This window comes from Calypte anna, chromosome 3 (assembly GCF_003957555.1).
Source record: "Calypte anna isolate BGI_N300 chromosome 3, bCalAnn1_v1.p, whole genome shotgun sequence".
Lineage (NCBI taxonomy): Eukaryota > Metazoa > Chordata > Aves > Apodiformes > Trochilidae > Calypte > Calypte anna.
The window spans coordinates 100,115,468-100,140,082 of NC_044246.1; the positions used below are offsets into that span (position 1 = coordinate 100,115,468).

At 38.2% G+C, this 24,615-nt stretch overlaps 1 protein-coding gene across 1 annotated transcript in view; it reads left to right on the forward strand.

Moving 5' to 3' along the window:
- Positions 1-327: 327 nt before the first annotated feature.
- TAF1B (TATA-box binding protein associated factor, RNA polymerase I subunit B) overlaps positions 328-24,615 on the forward strand; it is a 48,366-nt gene continuing 24,078 nt past the window's right edge. Inside the window, exons 1-8 of the mRNA XM_030447511.1 lie at positions 328-474; positions 1,314-1,412; positions 1,908-1,995; positions 3,802-3,899; positions 4,195-4,290; positions 4,932-5,064; positions 8,390-8,546; positions 15,229-15,328. Coding sequence (XP_030303371.1) covers positions 457-474; positions 1,314-1,412; positions 1,908-1,995; positions 3,802-3,899; positions 4,195-4,290; positions 4,932-5,064; positions 8,390-8,546; positions 15,229-15,328 — 789 coding nt within the window. The 5' untranslated portion in view covers positions 328-456. The remainder of the gene's footprint in view (positions 475-1,313; positions 1,413-1,907; positions 1,996-3,801; positions 3,900-4,194; positions 4,291-4,931; positions 5,065-8,389; positions 8,547-15,228; positions 15,329-24,615) is intronic.

A 24,615-nucleotide genomic window follows, 5' to 3' on the forward strand; every position in this document is an offset into this window, starting at 1 on the left:
GTTCTCAGTGTGTCCCCGGAGCTAAGGCACCCAATGTCACCTCAGTGAATCGCCCCATATCCCCCTAAGGGTGAAGCCGCCCGTGCCACTCCAGGGGGGCCGCGCCCCTGTCCCCTCAGAGGGCAAGGGCCTGGTCCCCGCTCGCCCCCGAGGTCACCGCGGTGGCTCTGTCACCACCCCGGGGCTTAGACATCCCTCAGCGCCTTCCAGCCGCACCGCCAAAAGCTCTCCGGCAAGGGCTGATGGGGGGACGGGGCCCAGGGGCACCCGGAGCGGGCGCTGGGTGGGGGTTTGGCGGCCGCCGCGCCGTGGCCAGCCCGGACAGAGAGAGGCGGCCAAGCCGGCGGTGCCCGGCCCCAAGAAGAGAGCCGGAACGCAAGTGCCAGGGCTGCCGTTTCCAGGCCGGCCGGTTGCCGGCGCGGTTGCCATGGTGTGGGCCCCGAGGCGGCTGCCGGCATGGACGAGGAGGCCACGGTGGGGCCCGGGCGGTTCCGGGAACGATGGGGGCGGCTGGTTTCGCTGGGCCGGGGGGGACTGGCGGAGCGCGGCGGCTGCGGCCGCGTGGGAGGAGATTCCCCCGCCGGGCGTTCGGCGGCTGCGGGCGGTGGGGTGGGGGCGTCCCGAGGGAGGGCAGAGGCGCCGCCGGGCGCTGCCTGCCCCGGTTCTGCCCCGCCCGCCCGCCGGGCACGGCCGCGGTCTGGAGGCGGCTGACGAGGCCCTGCCCGGACCCTTGCCCTGTCCGCCCCGGGTCCTTTGTCCCGGCCGGGGGTCGGTGGGGGGCCGCTGGTGTGCCCGGGCCCGAGGGGAGCTGCCCGTCCCCAGCACGCTGCTATGGGCGGCTCCTGGCAAAGGGTTCGCTTTAATCTGCTGTTTTCTCCTTTTCTTCTCCCGGTTTCTCCCGGAAGTCCCCAGTTCCCCCGGCACCTCTCTCCACCCACTTGTGCAGCCTTACATCCCTGTCGTGTGTGAGGGAAACTAATTTTACTTTCTCCTCTCGCTCGCTGTTTTCTGTCTCTGCTTCCCTTTCTGATGGGTGGGGGGTTGAATCCATATTCCGGGTGCCAGGTGTGTGTTGTTCCCCCTGTACTAATGCTGGCATATGCAAGAGCTGATGCTTGCCCCCTGCAGTTATTTGTTCGGTTATCCGTGTCTGATAGCAAATGCAGTGATGAGTTGGTATCAACCAGAGCTGTCATACACCGTACAAACATTATTCTCCTTTAATAATCTCAAGAGCCGTGCAGTAGCCTTGTAATAGTGTCATTTGTTTTGTTTAAACATCCGTGATACTCTTGTTTCTTTTTCCTTTTAAGAGCGACTTCAATGAACGCTGTGCTCAGTGTTCAGAAGTGAACTGGGGTCTCACTGATGGAGGCAGATTTTATTGCAGATCTTGTCATAATGTTATTGAGGTAAAAACCCCCTAAACTACAGGCCTTGACATGGGTTTATTTTGATTGTTTCGTCATTGTATGTTAAGAATGTTAGATTTTTGTCCTTGGCATTAGGAGTTGTATGCAGTATTGTGATTCTTCTTTTTTCATGCTTTACTTGACACTGCTTAAAATCTTGAAAGCACAACATTTAAAATGAACCATCCTAAGATGCTGCAATGTTGCAGCTGCAGGACTGGCAGGCTGTCTAGAGAGCTGCTTTAGAAGTATTGCCTGGGTGTTGCTGTGCTTCAGTACAGTCCCATGTAAGCAAACCCTGATGCATGTCACCTGCATGTTCAGGGTGGTAATTCTCTATTTTTGGAATTTCTGAGTAAAAATTTGAAAACATCACCCCTTAGCTTAGGAAATTTGAACAAGTTCCTCCATTCGGTTTTATTATGGGACAATCTATGCATGTTAGGACTGGTTTTGTTTTGTTTTTTCTTGCTAAGATGTACTCCTGTTTTGCAGAGAACTAGAGAAATTATAAATGCTGATTTTGCTTCTAATGCAAGAGTGCAAACAATATCCAGAGGTTTATCGAAGGAGGAAAACAATGGTATGTATAAGGTTTTTTTCCATATTTTGCCTGTTCAGCAAGTGTTAATCTAGTTCATTATGTCTTTGACAATGCCAAAAGCAGATAGCTAGGAAAACCTTTAAGAACAGGTACAAAATACACTCCTCAAATGCTTTCAGAACCTTCAGAGGTCATCTTTGGTGAGACTGTGAGACTGGCAATGTTTTTTCTGCATTGAACTAGACTGTAAATACATAGTTCTTAATCCCACTTTGATTTGTGAAAGCCAATACTCACTGAAGAGACTAGTGGCATGCATTCAAATGTGGTGATCCCTCTGCTCCTTCCTCGTGGTGGCTGTCACCAAACCCAAAAAGTTGTCTCTCTTCAGAAGTGCACTGTGGTGCTGGTCCAGATCTCAGTCAGTCTGGCTTGCACTACAATTACTTGGCCCTTTAACCTACTCACAAACCTACATGGAAGAGATTTCATGCAATTACAATAACTAAACCAGTGTTACATCTTTCATCAGAGTAATTTATATATCTTTAGTTTTAATGATTCAGAAGAGTAATGGTCATTATGTGTGATAATCTCTGCCATAGGGCTGATGCTGGAGCTGTGTGTGTGTTCTGTGATGGCTGGATACAGGTTTTACTGCTGTGGTCACTTTCAAAAAGCAAAAATACATTACAGTGCTAGGTGAAGTATGGGGTTGGTTATCTCTGAGACACTGACCTATCTCTACTGTACTGTGGTGGCAGTGAATTACTACATTCCTTTGAAAAGAACAATTGTGGGGAAGTGAGTGGAGTAGTGAAAATGGGAGCAACCTTAACAGGTTGTCTTTACCCAGTGTTGCTCTTGGAGTCTGAGCTGTGTGCCACTTCATGCATTTTAATACTCTGTCAGGGAAGTCATTCACTATCTTCTTCATTTGCCAGGCTTCTTAGAAAAATCCTTAGCCTCATATGGTTCCTTCTGTGAGTGTTATACTATGATCATGTATTAGTAGGAGTAAACTGTATCTGTGGTTAACATTATTGAAGCTGGGGAGAAGCTTTGGGCAGATAACTTCTAAGATGGCGATCTGTAAAGTGTGATTGGAAGGAAAAATTGTGAAGAACAGGTCTGGATGGAATGAAAAGGAAGCTGAATAATGCAGAGAAAATTTCTGAGACCAAAGTCTGCATTAAAGGAGTTGTAAATGTAGAGAATTAAAGGTGAAAAGTAAATGTAATGCAGTCCAAGGGAAAAATTAATAGGTTGGAGAATGTTCATTCCTTATGAAATCATGTTGTGCTGAGATTTGCTAGAAGCTCTGAGTATTTGAGAAAGTTTGTCATTTAAATGTCTATCATTTTGTGGTAGAGAATGGTGAAGAACATGGTGATACTGGTTGTTTTTTGCCTGACTCATGAACATAATGTGTTCCAGTTTCCTGTGCTGAGGATGGGAAATAAATGCTTATATTTAATTTGTTAATGACAGGTTCTCAGTTATTTTTAAAACTGGTCACTTAAGAACTCTCCACTCGATTAAAAATGCCACACTGGAAATTACAGTGAAATATATTATTCTTGGGAAATGTGGGGAGAAAAGTGCTTGTTCAGTAGCTCTTACTCTTGATGAAGATTAAATAAATGAATATTAATGGAGTATTCAGTGCAGCTCATCTGATCTATAGAAAAGACCTAAAATAATTTATTAGAGAGAAAAGTCTCTGTCCTAAATTCTGGAGAAAAGAATATTACATGGAAGTAAGTGTGTAAAAAAAAAAACCAAAAAACAAACCACTACAGAACAGTGTAAGTAAAAAAAAAATTTTTTTTTTTTTTTACTTAGATGGAGGCTGTGAATGGTATGTTTGTGAAGGCTTTCAGCTTGTACTCAAGAAACAAGCTGAAGCTTTAGAAACCTTAGGAGTATGTCCACAAATGAAGGTATGTAGATGTCAGCCTGATTTGTATATACTGTGTTTGTGTTACAGCAGGTGTTATTTTAAAATAAGATTGTAATTTTTCAAATGAATCAAACAACTCCCTGTCTATAAACACTGAGCATATGAAAACAAGCTGAGTTTTCCTGGTAAATTTAAAACATAGTTTATAAATCACAAGTCATAGAAACAGGGCTAGAACATTATTCAGATTCTAGAGTTAGAAATCATGCTTCATCCTCTCAGGAATTAATGGTCTGTAAAGTTTGCAGTACTCACTGTCCATTTGTATTTATCAGGATGAAATTCTGTGCAATTTTTGGAGACATTATCTTCAGAAGACCAAACAGGCATATTGCAAAAGACCAGTTGGAGAACCTATCAAAGCACTGTCAGTAAGTGAAAAACTCAACTCCCCTGAGATGCTTGGTATCTTTTTAAAAAGCAACAACAGAAACCTTTGTTAAGGCTGCCTATTCAGCTTGTATTAATGTCACTTCAGTATGAAGCATATATTCTAAACAGGGCTCCACATGTCCCTTTCTTTGTTATTTGGTTTTTTTTTCTTTTTTTTTCCTTTTTCAAGGGACAGATACTTCTCTCAGTATGAAAACTGGTTATTTAAAAATACTGCTTTGTCTTGGCTTTATGTGTGTAGTAGATAATGCCATTATCTATGTCAATAGTAGAGCAGCAATTACAATACAAAATGCATCTTCAGCTACCCTCCTTTCCTACCTGCTCTCTTGAGGTTACTTATTTCATGAAGCTTTTGATTCTAGATGTTACCAACTTACTGGTCATTGTTGCAGCCTGAAATGCTATGAAATTACTAGAAATCTTTTTATCTTGAGAAATCCATTAAAAAAAAAGTTTTGGCAGGGTTTCTTTATGCACTGGTGATTCATAGAGAAAGTAAAAATATTGCGTTTAAACTTCCATTTACTGTTGATCTTGCATCTGTCATGCTTTATTTGGTTTATTCAGGTTGAAATGGTAGCAGTAGATAATACAATGATTTATTTTCCAAAACCAGGTGTGTGATAGCAGTACTGATGTGGACAGTGACCCAGGGAGACCTAGCCTTCTTCACTTGTTGTCTCTCTCTGAAAGTGAGGGGGATCTACAGACTGACTGCAGCTTTGCCTCCTCAACTAGCAGGATCTCAGGTAGGAGCAATGAACTGGAAACCATTTTTTTATAGCTTTTTAATATAAACAAACATCTATGCATTGTGTTAATGTACAATAAATTGGAGGAACTGGTTGGAAGGTGTAAAGTTTTCAGTCCTGTTTGCCGGTAGACTACTTTATGTTCTACCAGAAATAGAGGACTTCTGCTCCCCAGCCCTCACCCAAAGAGATAAAAATTGAACAAGACCTGGAAATGCTGGAGGAAGTTCTGTTTGTAACAAGTTTGCTTCATGCTTCCTGTTTGGAGTGAGGAGAAATTGCTATTATATTTGCAAGCTAGATGCTGACAAACATGATCACTTCAAAGACTAAGCACTGGATTAGTTAATAGCAGAGCTGTCAGTCATAACTTTGATGTTAAAAAACATTAGTTTGTTCTTTTGAGAGGTTTTTTTTCCTATTCTATAGATATATTTAGCTTTCTAATTTTTTCTCCTGCAGTATTGTCAGTTCTATATTATTTTGTCTCTGCATTCTTTTTATTACTTTCCCTATAGCTCCTGTTGTCAAAAATCTTTCAGCATTCCATCAGTTTTTCCTTTCTGTTCACGATATCAACTTAGAAATACTTAAGATGTATAGCATTTTTTAGCTAAAACTACATGGAAAATTGGAGTGTTTTGTTCTACTGGGCAAGTGTAATGTTAGATGATGCTGCAGTGTCTAATAGTGCATTTGAAATCTTTTGCCTTTTAAACTTCTAATGGTTTTCTGGTTTTATTTTTCCTTTATTCTTTGCTTGCCTTTTCCTTCTTCGTGTATTTCAGTGTTTCTTTTCCCCCTGTTCTGTACTGACTTCTTTATGTCCCATTTCTCTTCTTTCCATGATACTGCCTGCCTGCCCTCAGAAGAATTCAATTGTTTTCTTTCATGTTTTTCTCTTTATTTCATAAAATCTGTATATCGTAGTGGAATAAGGAACTTGATCTGCAGCAATTAAAAAAATAATAAACTTTTAAAAATCCCAACAGAATTAGTGAGGAGAAGAAGGTGCAAAAATGATGCCAAAAATTTTTGTGAGCACAATATGAGTACCTTTCATTATTATATATTAAAATGACAAAAAATTCAGGTGAAGAGCCACCTTATGTTTGTAAATATAGCAGATCTTTGGTGTTACACAAATATATTATTATATAAAGAGGAAAGAGCTGACTATTTTCTAGTGAAAATATTCCATTGAATTTTCTACCTCTTTTTGATGTCTAGAGGCCCCCCTTTCTTCCTTTGTAGTTGTGCCTTTTAATGTTGTTTCCTAGAGCTTTAGAACAGCTGTATAATTTTAATAGAGGCCATAATTTAACATATTCCTTCCTTGCTGTTTCAGAGTTTGATTTCAGCTTTAAGTATCCACACTCACTTTGCTAAAAGCACTTGAACTGGATTAAGAGTTCAGCAAAACTGAAAGTACATTTTGGTGAAGTGAAATGTAGGAATTGTTTTGTGTCTTGAAATTTAACATCAGTAATGCTGTATGTGCTCTTGTTTACTATAAACTCCTGTGAAGATTCAGAGGTTTCCTTTTCTGTGCTGCTTTTACCAAGGTGTTATTGCAACAGATTGGAAGCCTCAACACCCGTTTTCCCCTAAGGGGCTTGTCCAATATGCAAGCATATTTATTATTTTATTTTATTTTTGTATAGGGATAGTAGCAAATTCCACTTAGTATAGCATGGAGATATTGCTGGAGAAGCCTATTAAACTCTTAAACCATTAAATGTGTGTAACTGTGTGTTGTCATGCCTTGCATAAGCTGGAAGAAATAAAAGGAAATTGTGCGCCATCATTAAGGCCATAAATATAATGAGGATTATTTTAAACTCAGTTGAATGTGAAATTAGTAACGAAGCTTCAGTCATTAAGCCGCCTTTAAGCACAAGTATCCCTGTAAAAGGTGGAACTGTTGTTTAAAAGGATTAACAGCCGGTCCTGCTTTTGTTCTCCGAGGAACCTATCCCTGATGGACCTCGTAGGGTGCTGTCGTGTAGACCTTAGTCCGGAGGAGGTGTTTGTTAGAGCCGGTTCTGCTCACCTGTCCCTGCATCCCTGCTGCTCTGTCCGCCGGCTTAGGAGCCAGTAGGTGGCATCAAAGACCAGTTCTGGCTCAGGAACACGATATTTACAGTCCCTGACTTCATGTTAAGTATCAGTGGGTGCTGGACTTCTCCCACTGACCACTGTCACCTTACAGGCTTGACTGTCACCTGCCACGGAGGTGCCGAGATCTCTAAAGTTTGAAATTACTCTTATTGCCATGGCCCCGCAGCTCACAGTGGGGAGCTGTGGATTCAGCCCTTGCTGCTCTTGTCTGAACAGGTGAACGCTCTGCTGGGAAACAGTGACAAAATCTCTACAGAGTTAATGTTGTTATTTTGTGCTGTTGTGCTTTAAATAAAAAACATTTTCATTTTTCCTACTTGCAACCTGATCTAGGGAAGAAAAGCTTTTTTTTTTTCCCCCCCTCTTCTTTCTTCCCCTTAACTCCCAGGTTTCACTTCTGAAAAGGTTCCTAACTCATAAATCACTTACCTAAGTTAAATTTCTCATTGCTGCTTCTCTTAATTTTCAGTGATTCATCTCAGTAAGGAAGTGAGGAGGTTTGGTTGGTGGTTTTTTTCATCTTCTTTACCATTTGTTATATTTTTGTTCTAAAGGTGTTTTCATCTTCATTGAATGACGTTATACTGTTTTAAAACAATACTTATGTTCCCACAGTTTGAGGTTATATGGCAGATGGTTGCATACTATAACCTCAGTAAAATTTCTGCAATGTAATTCATGTTCTTGTAAAGTCCTGACTGTGAAGTTTAAAACTCTTGTTTTAAGCTCCAATTCCGAGGCATTAAGCACATAAAATTTTCCCTTTTTCCGCCATCTGTTCTCTTGTATAGAAAATAATATTTCCAGATCATATGTACTGCCATACAGGAGCTAATGTCCTTCTCCAACTCCAGGTTTAAGTGTAGTTCCCAACAAAAGGCTTATTTTGATGTGTAATAGACTGAGTTTTGTCTTTTCTTATGATCAAGTGCCTTAGTTAAGTGAAGTAGCAGTTATGAAAAAGATTGTCGTCTTGTATCTCTTTACATGTTCAATAAATTAGAGTTAAGCTCTTTGGTAGAAATGTGAAGAAAATACAAAACTACTCAGAATAGTTATTTCAAAATGTTAGTAGTTGCTGAACAAGGGTCCTTGTATGTTTTTTTCTGTACACTCTGGATTGTTTGTATATCATATCATATCATATCATATCATATATAATTTACTTTCTTTTCTTTTCTGTTTTTAACATAAACCCAAGAAAGCACCTCTGTGTGCTCTGGCTCAGTAGATGGTAGCTTGTATTTACTGAAGAATCAAAAGGACAAATTGAGGATGACAATGCCAATGACCCTTTCATTTTGTTACATGGCCTTACTCTGGTTGAGAGAACCAATGACATTATCCGATCTCCTAAGGTATGAATATTCTCTAGTGAAATATTTGTTGCTTTTATAAGTAATGCATTTTAAAAACATAGATCTGTACTATTGCTCTCTTACTTATTTGTTCAGAAATAATGAGAAGCTCTCTCTATTTAGTTGTCTTACCTTTTCTATGACTAACAATTTTTGCTGCTGCTTTTGGAAAATATTCTCTATTGCTTGCAATGAATCTCAAAGACCTGAAAGGTCTTGAGAAGGTTTTGGAGCTAAAGAAGTTTTTATCCTACTGAAGATTCACTCGAGGCGTGTGTGGTCACACACTTGCTATTTTTGCTGTTGTCAGTATGCCAGAATTAAATGAGTGAACATTCTCCAGGACTTACATCATTGTCATCATACAAAAAATACCAGCAGTATGTAGTGATCTGAAAAGTAGCTAAGTAGCTTCACGCAATGGAGTTTGGCACAGAAATTAAAATAGGAAGTCCTTTCTTGCCTTCATATCTTTGTATCTGTAATTATCAGAGTTCAGAATAATACAGCTTTTAATATAGGAGAGATAAAATGTCCTAATAGTAGGGTTTGATGCTGAGTGGAGACTGTCAAACTATTGCTGACAATGCAGCTCCCTTCTTCCCTCTACAAAACTGTGCACACATTCCATACTTCCAAGCCTGTCAGTGTTTAAGAGGCATTTAGGCAATGCCCTTAACAACATGCTGCTTTAACCTCTGGTTAGCTCTGAATTCGTTAGACAGCTGGACTAGGTGATCATTGTAGGTCTCGTACAACTGAAATAGTCTTTGGTACTTAAGGAATGAAAAGTAATTCAACTTTTCTTCTTACCAGTAAATATTTTAAATCAGGCCCAAATAACTTAAATTTGGAAATTGCCAGCTCTTTCTTGAAAGACCTTTTTCATACTGGTACTGCTTTTTTAATGAGTGTTGACATACTGGATATTTATAAAAAAATGGGGGAAAACTGTTCTTTTGGCAAAATTTAAGGAACAGAAAGACTTAAGTAACTGTATGTTGGCAATTCAAATTGTAAACTCAGACAAAATACAGGAGCAACTGATCCAAAATTCAGTTGATACAGTAGATTTCAGTTCTTTAACTTTTATTCTTCAGATATATAACCTGTCAGCTAAAAGGCAAGGCAATGACTACATTACCCCAGCAGTGGTGCATGTAACTAATATTGCTGCTAAAAGTGTAATGAAGCAAGGGAGGTTCACCCAAGAGCATTATCTTCATCATGGTCTCTACCCTGGAGAACACACTTCCACCTGCACTTTTCTAGCTTTTTATAAACTTTCTGAGAAGGATGGGTATTGAAAATGCTCTTTTAGGAGTACTTTTTAAAAAGGGGAGGTTGGTATGTCTCAAAGTGTGGTAGTTAATACCAGCTAATTTATTTCTATGTAAAACAGGTGTTTAACTCTTTGATTTAAGGGAAAGCTGTTGCCTTCATTGATGAGAATTGCACAAACCATTAAATATTTGTATAACAGGATATACTGTAGCATAAAAGATGCTTGTAAAATGTTCAGGAAAATGCTGACTTTAAGCTAACTCCCTGCATTACAGAAGTACTTATTGAGTGGATTAAAATATAGTAGAACTCAAGAGTAGTTTTCAGTGACAAGATTTATTACTGTTAGTAATTTCCTAAGGAAATTCTTTAGGAGTCAGAACTGCCCTTGGCATACTCTGTATAATTGTCAGTTATTAGAAAATTAATATATAATTTGTCTGATAAATATTGGTATATGGAGAAATCCAATTAATAAGTTATAATTACTGAAATAGAGCAAATGGATCATAGTAAGAACTGTTGTTTAGCCTGTCCTGTTTGGAGAGAAAAAAGAATAATTAAGTACCTATTATTGGTTACTTTATTTTGGAAACTGTCTCTGGAAAGGATATGGGGTCATACAAAACAACTACACCCTCACGAGATCCTCTATTAGTATTATGGTGTGATTTGGAAAAAAACCAACAAAATCATAACAACAACAACCAAAAAAACAAACAAAAAAAACCCCAAAACCCAGCTGTTAAAATCAGTTGTTAAGAGAGAGGATAGATCTGTTGTTTGCATATTAATGGTGTATTGTATTTGGCACCTTAAAAATTGGGGAACTGGAGAACAGACCCAGAAAAATTATTCAGAACCTGGATGACATCCTTTTTAAAGACATCCTTCAAAGATTTTTGTATTTGCTTGAAAGGATATTGAGGAAACATGAAAATGGTAAAAAAAGCTGGAAAAAGAGAAAAAGGAATCCAAGAACCAAATACATCACAGAAAGGCACAATCAGAAATCAAAATAAGAATATTTGAATGAGAAGATAACATTACACTCATACATTGTATCTAAGTAATTTTAAAACTGAGTAAATTAGAATGATTTGGTGACTTCAGGTGCAGTGAACATGTGAACTGCATTAAGTGCAGAAAGTTACTTTTTAAAAAATATAATTTGTATTGCAAAGTTTTACCATGATACGATAGGTATATAAGACCATAATTACATTGTCATGCTTCCCTCCCTACCCTTAAGGTCTTTATCTTTCACAAGTTTGATGAAGGGAAAAGGATTTTAAATTGTATGAACCACCATAAAATACTTGTTTTAAAACTTCTGAATATTTAAGTCAAAAAAATCAGACAATGTTAACATTTTTGCATGCATTAAGATACTCAGATCAAAATAGCGACAGACCAGGGATGAAAACTATGCAGAGAAAGCATTAAACATTCAGCATTACCTTTATAGGCAAATTGTTTTATTTAAACCAGCTCAATTACAGTTGTGCATAAAATTCTGCCCTTTTTTTTCCCCTCAGTTTGGTTTTCTCCCTACCCCGAAATCAGCTGACTACTGCTCCTCCCTTGTGATACATGCTTAGGCACTACAGTAGGGCAGTCTGCCAGCTTTTAAAGGATTTACAACACCAAAAATATATTCCTCCTTGCTACTTGACACACTTAGCAGAAAAACCACTACAATTACCTGCTCTGACAAGGACATTTTGGTTTAAAAATAACACTCTTAACAACCGTCTATTCAAGTCTATGCAACACATTACATCCTTTTGCTTTGTGAATAGTCTCACACTATTCAACATGCTGTATGTTATTTATCTAAATAATAAAATTGTTGGCTTGAGGAAAAAGTTTCAAGATGCTAGACTTTGAGATTGTGAGAACTAATGCCTTTCAAATGAGGTTATACTGAGCTGTGCTGGCAAGACTAAACTTGTAATCGGTTTGTAGTATTGCTGCCTGGCTTTAACAGATGCATTGTTTCCTTGTAGCATGCAGAGGACCTGGGATTTTTTTCATACTTGGACCTTAATAATGTGTGCTGTAGCTGTAATTAAGGACAGTCAAGTTTTCAAGCACTTCATTGATACAATGTAGTCTTACAAGTGTTTTGATCATCTCCCTGTTAAATGAAAGGTTGGGAGAACAGCAGAAGAAACTGTTCTGATGTGCTATTCCAAATCTGGGCTCTTGGACTAAGTGTTAAAAACCTGAATCATCAGTGCATTGTATTCATAGCAGGGTATTTATGCTGTTTCATGTATTTTTAGAACGTAAAAACAACTCTTAACCTGAGAGGGAACAGCATTTTTTTTTGTATGGCAACAGTAATTTCAAGCTAGGAAAGATGTCATTATTCTTTAAATGGTTGCAGTGTTTTGCTTGCTACTGCTGAATCAGTGTAAACTTCCTTACATTTTAAAATCCATTTTGATGGACATTGCAGTGTGAGGATGTGGTTCCAAAATCAGTTGAAGCTGATCTGGGTTTCTGTTTCTGTGGTCCTAAATAAATATTTCTGCTTTTTCTGTTGCCCAAGGTACTAGCATCTAGTTTGTTAGGTGAAAGTAGAGCTGCAGAAGCTAATTTTGCAAAAAAAAATCAAGACATTTCACCAGACATTTTAGCACCAGTTAATTTGCTTCACCACAAGTTCCTTTCTACCTTGCCCTGGCAATAATGTTCCTGCAGTCAGCTGAGTCTGGAAATCTGTCTGGTTGAAATCAAACCCCGGAAAACAAAAGATTAGTTCTCAATCTAATCCTCTCTCTGAGAAGTCACACAAGTGCTTTTGTCAGCAGGGAGGAGTGTGTGGCAGAGGACTGAAGGGTGGGATTTCCCATTTCAGAGGCAGCAAGCCATTAGGGTGGTTTGACTGCAATCACCACTACACCACACCCCAAGCAAGGTCTTGATTGTTTGTCATCTTCCAGCTGTTGCTGTGCTGACTCTGGAGGTTGCTGCTCTCAGTCTCTTGGTACCAACTCTTCAGATCTGACTGCTAATTGTGTGATTGCACCTTAACCTGTGTCAGCCAAAGCTTATCATCTGTAATGGGTCACTGGTGCTGAAAGAGGAAGCTCTTGCTTCCCTTTCTTCTCTCCTCCTGCCTCTCACACTTGTTGGAGCCATCTGGGACCCTCTTAAGTCTGTTTCTTGATAATGGGCAGGGTTTTGCTGTTACTGAGTTACATTTGTGGAAGAGGGTGATGAGCAACAGGAGCACAGAGCCAGGCCAGAAGGCAGGAAGCACAACTGTTCAGCTTTTAGGTTGGCTCAATGCACTTTGTGAAACCAACCCTTAAATTTAAGTTCTTCAAGATAGTGCAGCTGAGACTAAAATGAGCTATGGAGCTGTGGAGCAAGCTGCTCAGTAGATCATGCAGGTTGGCAAGGACAAACACCTGGTGCTGGGTTTGGACGATAACCTCACTGTGTGGACCAGTGCACATCTCCACTGAGTGTAGAAATGCTATTTACACTGATTGAGGAGAGCTACTGAAATTTTGTTAGCAAACTGTACATCACAGCTTGATCAGAAAGGATTGTGCAGTGTCAAAGTTTATCTATCTATATATCTATATATAAAAGCAAACTCTTTACCAATACTTCTCAAAAATTGGTAGAAAAACACAGTATACACAGACTATTCTGCAGAGCTTCAGAATAAGAAGTATTGGGCAATGTGATTCTTCAGATTGCTGTTCTTCAGAAATCATTATAAATGATGGGTTAATTTCAATAGGGAGAGTTTTGGTTAAGGAATGCACATTTCATTTTAATCATTTTAAAATTCAACTGAACATTCATTAAGAATATTTTGTTTTTAAAAAAAATAATCCAAACAAGATGTATCTGTAAGCATAGCAGTAACTATCCTTTAAACAGAATTTTAGTTAACTTCAACAGATATACTCTATGCAAGAAGCAACAAGAGGTGATTAGGGCACTGAAGTGGGTGAGGGAAGGTGAGCTTGTGAATTGCTGTAGGCTCAGGAGGGAGGTGAATCCCCCTCAGCGGTGGCTGCCTGGTCTGTGAAGACATTGAGTGGGTCTTTTTTTGTTTGTTTGTGCTTTTTTTTTTTTCCCTTTACTTTCCCCCTCCAGACTCATTTTGAAAGAAAGTGGCACACTGCTATGCTTTATGAGCTTGTGTTCAGCTTAAAACAAGCTTGTGGGACTGAGTGACCCATCTGGTGACTGAAATGTTTGGGTACTGCCCCACACTGGGGGCAGATGCAGAGCCCAGCCTCACAACCTCTGTAGGAACCCAGGAGGGACTTTCAGAGTTTGTAGACTAAAAAGTTACTAATGTACCTACATAGCAAGATCAGAGAGATACTGTTAGATAGTACATCTGGCAGGAGAGAAAATTATTTTCAAATCTGTAATATTATTTAAAGAAGAGGGCCTTCCCTGTTTGAAATTATAACGTGTTGCAGTTTAATGTCCTCTTCTAATGAAACTGTTTTGGAGAGGACAAGACAGGAAGGCAGTTCTTGCTTAGTCCTAGGGGAGAACACTTAATATGCTTTAATCTGGAATAAGAGTAATGTCTATTCCCTAGTCAGGATCAATTCTTGTTCAGTGCTTGCTTTCCTTGGTGTGAATGTTGGCTAAGATGTTGGGTAAAAGCAGGGGTTTGATGTGGTGGTGGTTTTTAATTGGTAGCTCTTTTGAAGTCCCATCTTATGTGTGTGTTTGTGTGTATATATATATATGTAAAAGTTAAGAAAAGTCCCAAATACTACTGTCAGCTACTTACCAAAGCCATTTTTGAAACAGAAAATTCATTATTTGATACAAGTAAAAATAATTATTTTGTCTTTATTACTATACAAAATAATTTCTGTTCACACCTGAATAATACTTTTTAAAAATCACAATACAGATGGAATTAATAGGGTCTCAGTTCTGTGCATCTGCTTCATTCCGTGACTTTCCTCCTGCCACATAACCTGACTCAAACTCCTCTAAAAAATACGTGTTTTAAAAGTAAAATTTACTTAAGGCTTTAGAATCTTGGGGAAAAAAAATGTTAAAAATCCCATGCCATTCAAAGCAGGCTTAAAGTAGTTTCAGAAGTGCAGTAGCTGCAGAATGTGCAGAATGAGCTCCATATGAGCATGTTGATTGTGAGCTTACTGCTGTAACAGTGTTGTTTGTCAGTCATGACAGGCATTAAAGCTTGAACTTAAAGGCATGTTAAATGATTGAGCTGGTTTTTGTCTGTGGAGTGTTTAGGGACATGTAACTTGCTTCAACAATATAATAGTGATGTTCTTTCAAATAAAAAGTTGGTTTCCTTATTAATTTTAGAATAAATACATGCATTTGTTCTAAATACTATTTTGATTTGGTCTCCCTTTTTTTTATACAGGTTTGTTGTTGAAGGTCATATTCCATATTTGAATGTTTTTCAGCTTTTTCCGGAGAAGATGAAACTATGTGGACTTGATCTTAAGATCTTTTGTGTAGAGGTAATTTTTTTCCTAAAGAGAAAGATGTAAAAAAAACCCCAAACCTAGTTCTCCTGTGGTATTTTAATTTTTTTGGTCGCTGTACTGATAGATTGGTTAAAGCTGTTCTTGTGTTGTACAGTTCATGTTTTGCATTATTGAAGCCTGTGACTTGGAGTGCTTTAATCTTTAACCAGTCTTATTAATCTGATTACCTAAGTTAAAACAAAATCAATTAATACTTGTGGAGAAAAAGGTATTTAGAACTGTTCTTGGAACACTCAGAGGTAGGATTTGGCTTCATAACTAAGGGCAATATATTATCCTTTTCAATGCTTATTTGAAATATCCCCTGAATTTGTTTGTAATTCCGTATTCTTTTCATGAAATGTGGTTTTCGTGCTACCACTTGTTCTGTTTCTTGCTGTGCTGGTTGAAATATGTAAAACTTAAAAACCACATAAGGGGTTAGAGCCCTTCTAGAAGCTGAAGAGTGATGGACAGTTTGAGCAAAATGTAAATTTCTCTTATTGATGGTTATTATGTATTGTGGTAACAATTGCCCACTGGTGTTTGTGTTGCAGAATACAAAAAGTTTACTATGGGTTTTTGAAATGTGCAAATGAAATCTTCACTTTTAAGAGCAGCAAGCAGCAGTTCTGCTATCAGAAAGAGTTTTAGTCTGCTGTAAGGTGTTGGTAGCCTAAGCCCTTGGTGGGGATGTTGCAAGTAACATTACCATTTTCCAATATGTGGCATACATTCAACAGCTCCTGAGTTGTTCATAAGTTAATGTGTATCCTTCCCTTCCTCTTTCTTTTTCTTTTATTTTTCTTTCTTTTTTTTTTTTTTTCCTTTTTTAATACCACTGCTACCCTCAAATCAGGAAATTAATTTAAAATAAAATATCTTGATTTTTTTTCCTGTCTTAGATATTTCCTTAATAGAAAAGATACATCAGTTTGAAATGTGGGTGTATAAACTTAATTTTCAGTTACTCTGTCCTTTGCCTCCATCATCCTTTGGAGATGTTTTCTCTCAAAAATGGTTACACAGAACCTGTATTCTGGGCTAACTAAATAAAATAACCCCCTTCCTCCCAGTCCTACAAATCACACACATAAAATTTTTGTATGAATTGCAGCTATAAAACTTGTACCATATCTCAAAGTGTGAGGTCTGATTTGTAGAGAAGAGGTGACAGTTGCCCTTGGAGCATCCTTCTGCTTTTTTTTGGTATGGAGCCGTTTCTGGCAGTCAGGATTATCTGGTGCCAGCCCTGAGGGTGATTTCATCAGTTCCTACTAGTTGCTTTCTTCCAGAGCTCTCAGTTTGGACTATTCCACTGTCCCTCCATAAGCCTGCTTGCACAATGGATGCTCTCATGCCCTGATGTGTGAGTGGGTCTTCACAGCTGGAAAGCCACAGGCTGGTCAGTTTTATCTCATTCATAGAATCACAGAATGTTTTGGGATGAGGTACCTTAAAGATCGTCCAGTTCTAACCCCCCTGCATGGACAGGGGTACTTCCCACTAGACCAGGTTGCTCAAAGTCCTGTCCAACCTGATCTTGAACCCTTCCAGGGGTGGGGCAGCCACAGATTCTCTGGGCAAACTGTTCCGGGGTCTTGCCACCCTCACAGGAAATAATTTCTTCCTATTATCTAACCAAAATCTCCCCTCTTCTAGTTTAAAGCCATTGCCCCTTGTCCTGTAAAAGGTTCCAGCTTTCCTGTAGCCCCACCAGGTACTGGAAGGTGCCTATAAGATCTTCTTGGAGCCTTCTTTTCTCCATTCCACCTTTTACATTAAAAAGGAAGTCTCACTTCACCCTCTGTTTTAAACTCTCATATATGATGTGTCAACTTTCCTTTTTTCACAGACTGGGCAAAAACCTCAAATCTGATTTTTTTTTTAATTTATTTTTTATTTTAAATATTGCTTCTGGTGAATCTGCATCTATTGTGGTCTGCTATTTAGCTTACAGGAAATTGGTGATCTAAAAACTGAATTTGTGTAACTTTTGACTTCCATCTTGCTTGCCTGTGATGCTGACACCTGCACCCCTCACTTTGAAAGTATAAGTAGGAATACCTACTAATCATGTAATCTCTTTGTTTTCACTTAGATACATAAGTAAAGTTCTGTAAGATTACTGTACAGTTTATTTTCCAGCCACTCCAGTATTACTGTGGCTTCCTCTTTCTAGGAATATTTGCTCCTTATTTTTTACCTTCAGTTTTCCTTTAGTACTGCATCTTCAGTTTTATTTAGCTTTAATATTTTTGACTACATCATTTGGCTCATAATTTCAATACCCTTAGTACTGTTTCCTACATCTTACGTTTCAGAACTGATCTTGCTGCTTGTTGCAGCACTGAGATTGCCAATAGTTTACTCTATCGAGTTTTGACATCTGAGTTTTGAGAAATTCAAGAGATGAAGTTATTGTCCTGGAGCAGGAAGTCAGATTGTGTAATACCCCATCCTGAAAATACAGCCTGCATTCTTTTCTCCTTGGTGTTCTGTATGTATCTATTCTATAGACAATTATCTTCAAAACCTTTATGGGTTTATGACTTTTAATAACCAGGCAGGTAAGATTCCCTAATGCCATTATTTGTTGTGTTTTAAGTGTAGTGAATACAAGCTGCAAACATGTCCAAAAATCTTGATACTATCGAATGGCTCCTTTTTATTTTGGACAAATTCTTATTCTACTTGTATTCTGTGCTAGTTCCTTGGAGCCCAAATTTGATCCAAGAAGTAGTTATGTCATAGTAGTTTAAAGGATTTGAGCTGATACTAAGTATCATTTTATCAGTTAAATACAGATGAAGCCCGACTTGATAATGTTCATTTTATGTAAAAAGCTTATCAGTGGATTAAAGTATTTTTTCAGTAACGTCTTCACAGATACCCAAAATATACTGAATTTGCAGGCTTGAAGTTGTTGTAGCTTTAAAAAAAGAAATGCAGCAAATACTTCAAGGTGAGTCACATCTACTTTCTAACTGCCTGTGCAGTGGTGTGTATGTTTACACACACACAAGGGTTTTTCTAATGCTTTGTCATCCATCCAGTAGTAGTATTTCATATGCAAGGAATGTGACAAGTCTCAGGCTTTCCATCTGATCAGCTGCTCTCCTGTGTAATACAGGCATGGAGTCCATATCCCTGGCAATTTTTCCCAGTACAGTTTAGCAATTAGAGGTGATTGCAGCATCTGTCATACCAGGAGAGGCTGAGAGATCTGGGATTTTTATCACTGAGAAGGCTTGGGGGGGGATTTCAGCAATGTGTTTGAACACCTGACAGGAAGGAGTATGAAGCCAAGCTCTCTTCTCAGTGATGTGCACTTAAAGGAGAGGAGTCAATGTGCACAAACTGAAATACAAGAAATTCCATTTAAACACAAAATCTTTCTACTGTCAGGATGATTGATTGCTGGAGCAGACTGCCCTGAACCACTCGGGAGTCTGCATCTTTCAAGATGTTCAAAACCTGACTGGACACAGTCTTGAGCAACGTGCTGTAGCTGACCCTGCTGTGAGCAGAGGTGTTGGACTTGATGATCTCCAGAGGTCCCTTCCAGCCTGAAGTATGCCATGATTCAAATGATATAGTGTGCCTTGTATTCTGTTTCACATTCTCAATGTAGGTGGCAAATAAGCCCTTCATATTTTAGTAACAGAGCAGCTAATAAGGGCGTAATTTTTCAGTGTTTCCAAACTAAACTGTATATAAAATACCCACCACAAAAGTTACTGTGTCTGGACACTGCTTTCAGGAGGTCTGGGAGCTCCAGGCATAACTGCCTCATAAATAAACAGAAAAGGAGACTCTACCTGTCTCACTTTGAATATGTGCTGTGTGGTACAGGACAGGTGTAATCTCAAATATATTTTTTTGATTCTGTTCTTTGGAAGAGCTTTCAGAATGGTTGTCTTTTTAGATGCACAAGTATCTGGACTTGGCAAGGAGCTCATTGTGTGAGTTCAGTGAAGTTCCCTTCTTTCAATCTCTACTTCAATTTTAATGTAATTCATTTCTTCATAAAGTTATTAAGAATCTCATTTTTTCTCAAAGGTGAGGGGGCTTGGAGAAAGCTGAGCTTTGTGGGTGTTAGGTGAATACTGATCAGAAACTGTCCACCAAATTGCCCTCAGAGGCTAAAGACACAGGTGTTTACCAAATTATCTTTGCTTCTTCTTCTTCTACCTTGGAGTGTGGTTGTGAAATGGCTTCTCTATCTAAGCCTTTTACTTTCTTTTTTGTTTTTTTCTTTTCCCTTTTCTAATCTTAGATGGAAGTAGCTGCACAATTCTATGTCTGTCTGAAACCTTCTGTCCTTTACAAGGAAAGCTTCAGTCCTGACAGTGTTGTTAATATACTTTGCTGTCTAAGAAGCCTTATCTTAAAAATGCTTCCTTTTTTTGTTTAATGATTTAATTACATTTCTCTCTGTCTTCCTCTGTGGGTTTGGAGTTTTTTAATAATCCAATGAATATGATTCTATTGCTGCCTAGTACAAGAAATATCCTTATTTAGACAGCTTAGACCTTGTCAAGTGAGAAAATTAATATCTGGGTTACTTTTTTGTTGTCTTAGTGTACATCATTGTTTTGTTTCCTTTAATACATCCTTCCTCAAATTTATCCTTATTTCCAGAAGCACTGTTTACTTTGAACTCTGGTCAATATAATTCACTTATTTCCATTCCTGAACGTCTTGATTCTTAAATAACTCAGTGTTACTCTTCAGGTTTTTCCATGATACAGAAATGCTTTCTAAACTTCCACCTGAGGAGGATGTTGGCATCTTCCTTGCTTTGCCTGTGGGAAACTCTTGAATGCATCCAAGCCAAGTGGCAGCAATATGGTGTGCTGGTCAGAAACCAGTCTTGTGGACATGAGGAGAAGAGCCACCAAACTCAACTGACCACATCAGGATTTTCTCCTTTTTCACTCAGCTAACTAAAAGTCTTCTTGTTTCTTTCTTATCCCTGATATACTTTTTCTTTCAGGCTTGATACCTATCATTCTACATTAACTATATCTATTTTTGTCTGTGTCAGATTCTGCCAGTAGATCTGGGCAGCTCTCCATTGTGCTAGGTTTAACAAGAATTTTCATTCGTGCTTCATCATAGACTGATGTTGACATTGATAGGAAAAGGAAGAGTTTGAAAATAAATATTTGCTGCCCTAAGAAAAGATCTAATTCATCCAGAGTCCTCCTTTTCCTTTAAGTAATTTGTAATAGGTGTTGAAGTAGGTACCATAATGTATTTATAAAGTACACTGGGAGATACTAAAAGTAAAAAACTACTAAAGTACACTAGAACCTTCAAGGATATGCTACTTCAGTGTGGAGTGGTTTATTCTGTATGATGTTTTGGATTTATTTTTTTTTTAATTGGAAGAGTATATACCTGGCACTCTAGCTTGGATTATGAGATTTCTTTCCTGTTGTATTTGGGAATGGAAGGCTTGCTTTACACATTGAGAGAGATGACTCTTCTCTATGCTGTATGGAAAATTTCCAATTCTTTGGTTTATTCTCTTGCAGTATTCTATATCTTGTATTTATTTTTTTTCCTTCCATTTCTTTATCTTTTTTTTTCCCTTTATTTTACTCTTGGCAGCACTTTTGCATCCATATTTCTCAGCCACTAATCCTTCTGACAGCTTCAATCAAATCTCACTTCTGCTGAGAAATTGAGAGATCTGATTTCTGAGATGAATTTGCTAAGATACTCCTCTGCTATCAAGGAGTTTCTGTTTTGCTCCCTTGTTCTGCATGTTTTGCTTTCCAATGGAGCACCTCTTGAGGTCTGAGGAGAATTTTGTGTTAGTCTTCCAGTGAGGCTTCATGGTAATTTTTATTTGAGTATTCCATAAAGAAGAAAAAATGAGCAGGAGTTTCATCTGTCTCTCTCCTCTCCTGACCTTGTGAGGTTCCTTGACTGACAGGATATGTATTTAGCTTCCGTTTTTCCCATTACTGTTGTATTATTTTGTGCAGGATCCATGCCAAACTAGAGTTCCTGAATCTCCCTTTTTACATTTTTTTAAATACTGCATATTAATAGGAAGAGTCCTTTGATGTTAAGAATTTTTTAAGATTATTTAAAAAGCAACATTTGTGTTTCAGAGAGCTCCTTAGTTATTTCCTTTAAGCTTCTTGTGTGTAAATTATCTCAGCCTCTCCTCTAAAATACATAGTTTTATCAGATAGTGGTCTGCTTTTTTGAAGACATGATGTTTCTCTTTGGACTTTTATTTTTCCAGATACAGAACAATGCTGCACTCTTTGTGGTGTTGTTTTGGGGTTTTTTTTTCCCCATGACTTACTCATCTACCTGTGCCATTGAAAGTCAAGGTTTTGGGCTTGTTTAGTTTTGGTTTTGTGTTTTTGGTTTTGGTTTTTTTAGTTTCTAGGCTGCTTAGAGCTTAGCTGCCTTTACCTCTTGTTTCATTGCAGAGTATCTATAGTGCTGTTTCTTGCCTTTTTTTATCCAGAAGACAGTCCCTGAGCACTATCCAGTCAAGTCCCACCTCTGCTTCAAAAGGGTGATCTTTTATTTATGGTTTTCCCTTTATCCCATGATCCCACAATAAAGAAGGCTACAGTATTTGGGGAGGTCTAAAGCACATACTTTCTATATCTAGGAGCTACACATTCTTGTATTGTTTGACATCATACTTGAGAACAAAGTTTGAATTCAGGACTTTTATTCTTGTGCAGTACTACTCAGTGCTGGACTTCTCTTCCAGGTTCATAATGATGCCGATGTAATGTTCATCATTTATATTACAATATGCTTAAATGTTGCTGAGTTTCACTATGGCTGGAAGGTGAAAGATAGTGAAACCCAGATCTAGCCCCTCTGATTCTCTTAGGTACAGGTGTTACAATTTGAATACAGTTATTTATACTTGTGCTGTATAAACATTTTGTGTCCTGTGACCATCTAACAAGATGGTTGCTTGGCAAAAACTAGTTGAGGATGTGCCACAGAAGTGTATTTGAATCAATTCAGCATTGTTCAAGCATCATAAAAGCCATTTTGTTTTGTAAATTTAAGCTGACAAGTTGAAATAGTTTTAGACACTTCCTGATTTTGATTTCCCTGTGAATGCTGGGGGCAGAAGAACTGTCAGGTAGCCTGGAGGAAAACGTAAAATTGGAAGGTTTCTCATGGATTAAGAAAAAATGATTGCTCAATATCTTGATGATTGCTTGCTGTATATAATCGAAACTAGGACTTGGATGTAGTCTTCAGTTTTTGAGGCTAATAAATCAATTTTAGAAGTAATTTGTCATTCATAATCGTCTCTGCAGTTTGGTATAAAGCGTGAGAGGGTTCATGTAATTTACACTACTAGAATCTGTTGAATAATTTGTCTGTCTTTTGACCAGAAGTAACATTAGTATTGATTTCAGGTTTCTTGAAAACAAGTTATTTGAATATACAGTATTGAATAACACGTGGAAACTGTCACTTCTGTATCTAAGTGTAGTGCTCAGCTTGTTCTCCTTGGAAACTGTCTGCATTTTCTTGTTACGTCCTTTGAGCTGCTTCTGTTTTGTTTCCTTCAGTCAGGAACATATCACAAATTGATAAAATATTTTACTGTGTTTGAAACACCTAACCTTAGACAGATAGAATCTTCCTTGGAAGGCTTTGAGAAGTAGGTACCTCTCACACTTACTGAGAGCATTTTCATTACATGAAATGTAGGTACTGAAGAAGACAGAGATTAGAGATTAGCAGAGGCACTGTTGTTACTGGCGTTACTGATGCTTCTCCTTGTCTACACTCGGTTCTTTTCCTGCAGGGCTGGGCAAGCTTGTAGAGTTTGCATGCTGCTTTCACTGAGGATGGTAATTCTTCCCACCTAGCACCAAGTACAAAGCCTAAGTACTTTTTCATCATCCTTTTGAATACAGAAGTATCTTCTCACACAATAAAATGGGTGAATGGTGAATGATGTTATGGCAGAGGGAAGAGCGATGTCCATACTCACCCCATGAGGGGCTCAGGGAAGAGCATGGTGTCTGTGAGGACTGTTACTTAGGAATGGCTCTAGAGCACATTGCTCATACCAGCTTTTCTCCAAATGTAGAACAAGAGACTAGATATTCTGGGTTAACTCTAACCTTATATGGCATAAGCTTATATAATGCTTTAATATTGACCACTGAAAGTCCTTAGAAATCTCATGATGACTGTTTTTTAGCATTGCTAAAAATATAAGTATTTGTCCTGCTCTCAGCCTAATGTCTCTTTCAGGTTTTCTGGTATCATTTCTTGATTTCTACTATAAACTGGATGCACAGTAGCAGAGTGCTTTTGTACAACAAATGATACTTCATTCTTTGTGATTGTTTTGTATCAAAGATGCTATTTATGGTGCTATAATTTCATCATCTTAAAAGGAGAAGGATTAGCATTTTTTTCAATATAGAGTTTGTATATGTGAGTAGAAGTTTATAAACTTGGCATTGTTTCTTAGGTGCTTGTGTTTCTTTAGTCCTGGGTGTGGATTTAGTCTCCTAATTATAGTACTCTTTTAGGGGAGGAGTAGATGAAGTGAATCACTGTTCTAGGGCTTTACGGTTTTTGTCCCACTGTCTAAGGAGGAGAGAAATTCCTCTCTATACTTTTGCATTCTGAATATTGCATGAGGTCACTGTACTGAAATACTGTGGAAATTATTTATGCCATTTGGTAACTGCTTTGATGCTGCTAGTAGGTGACAGCACTGCAATGTCTAAACTGACATTACTATTTGAATGCTGATATGTTAAATAATTTTCTAGTCTGAATATTGTTTTTAAAATTAAATGGTCTGCTGACCAGTTTTTATGAGTAAACTTTGTAGGAAAAAGTAAAATGCAATATTATTGATCTCAGTAAAGAGTATCTAATGTGCAGAAGTAATTTTAAAGAAGAACAGTGATCTTAAACAAAAACATAACCACTATGAGCAAAAGCTACTTGGTCTTCATTATGTTCAGTCTTGCTCTTTTCACTTCTGTTCTCTTCTTTCTTGATAAATTTTAATTTAATCCCATGTTATGAGGAGTTTGGAATAACTCTTGAAAAATTGCTGCTCTCTTGATTTGATTTATTGGAGAGGGAGGAAAAGAAAAAAAAAGGCAAGCCTACCCCATTCTTCATCTACTGAAATATATAATATATAAGCTTCACAGTTATGAGAATGTAGATGGAGCAAATACAGCGTGAGATTTCTCAAATTTTCTTCCTGTCTAACAGTTGACTTAAAAAGAAGTATCAGG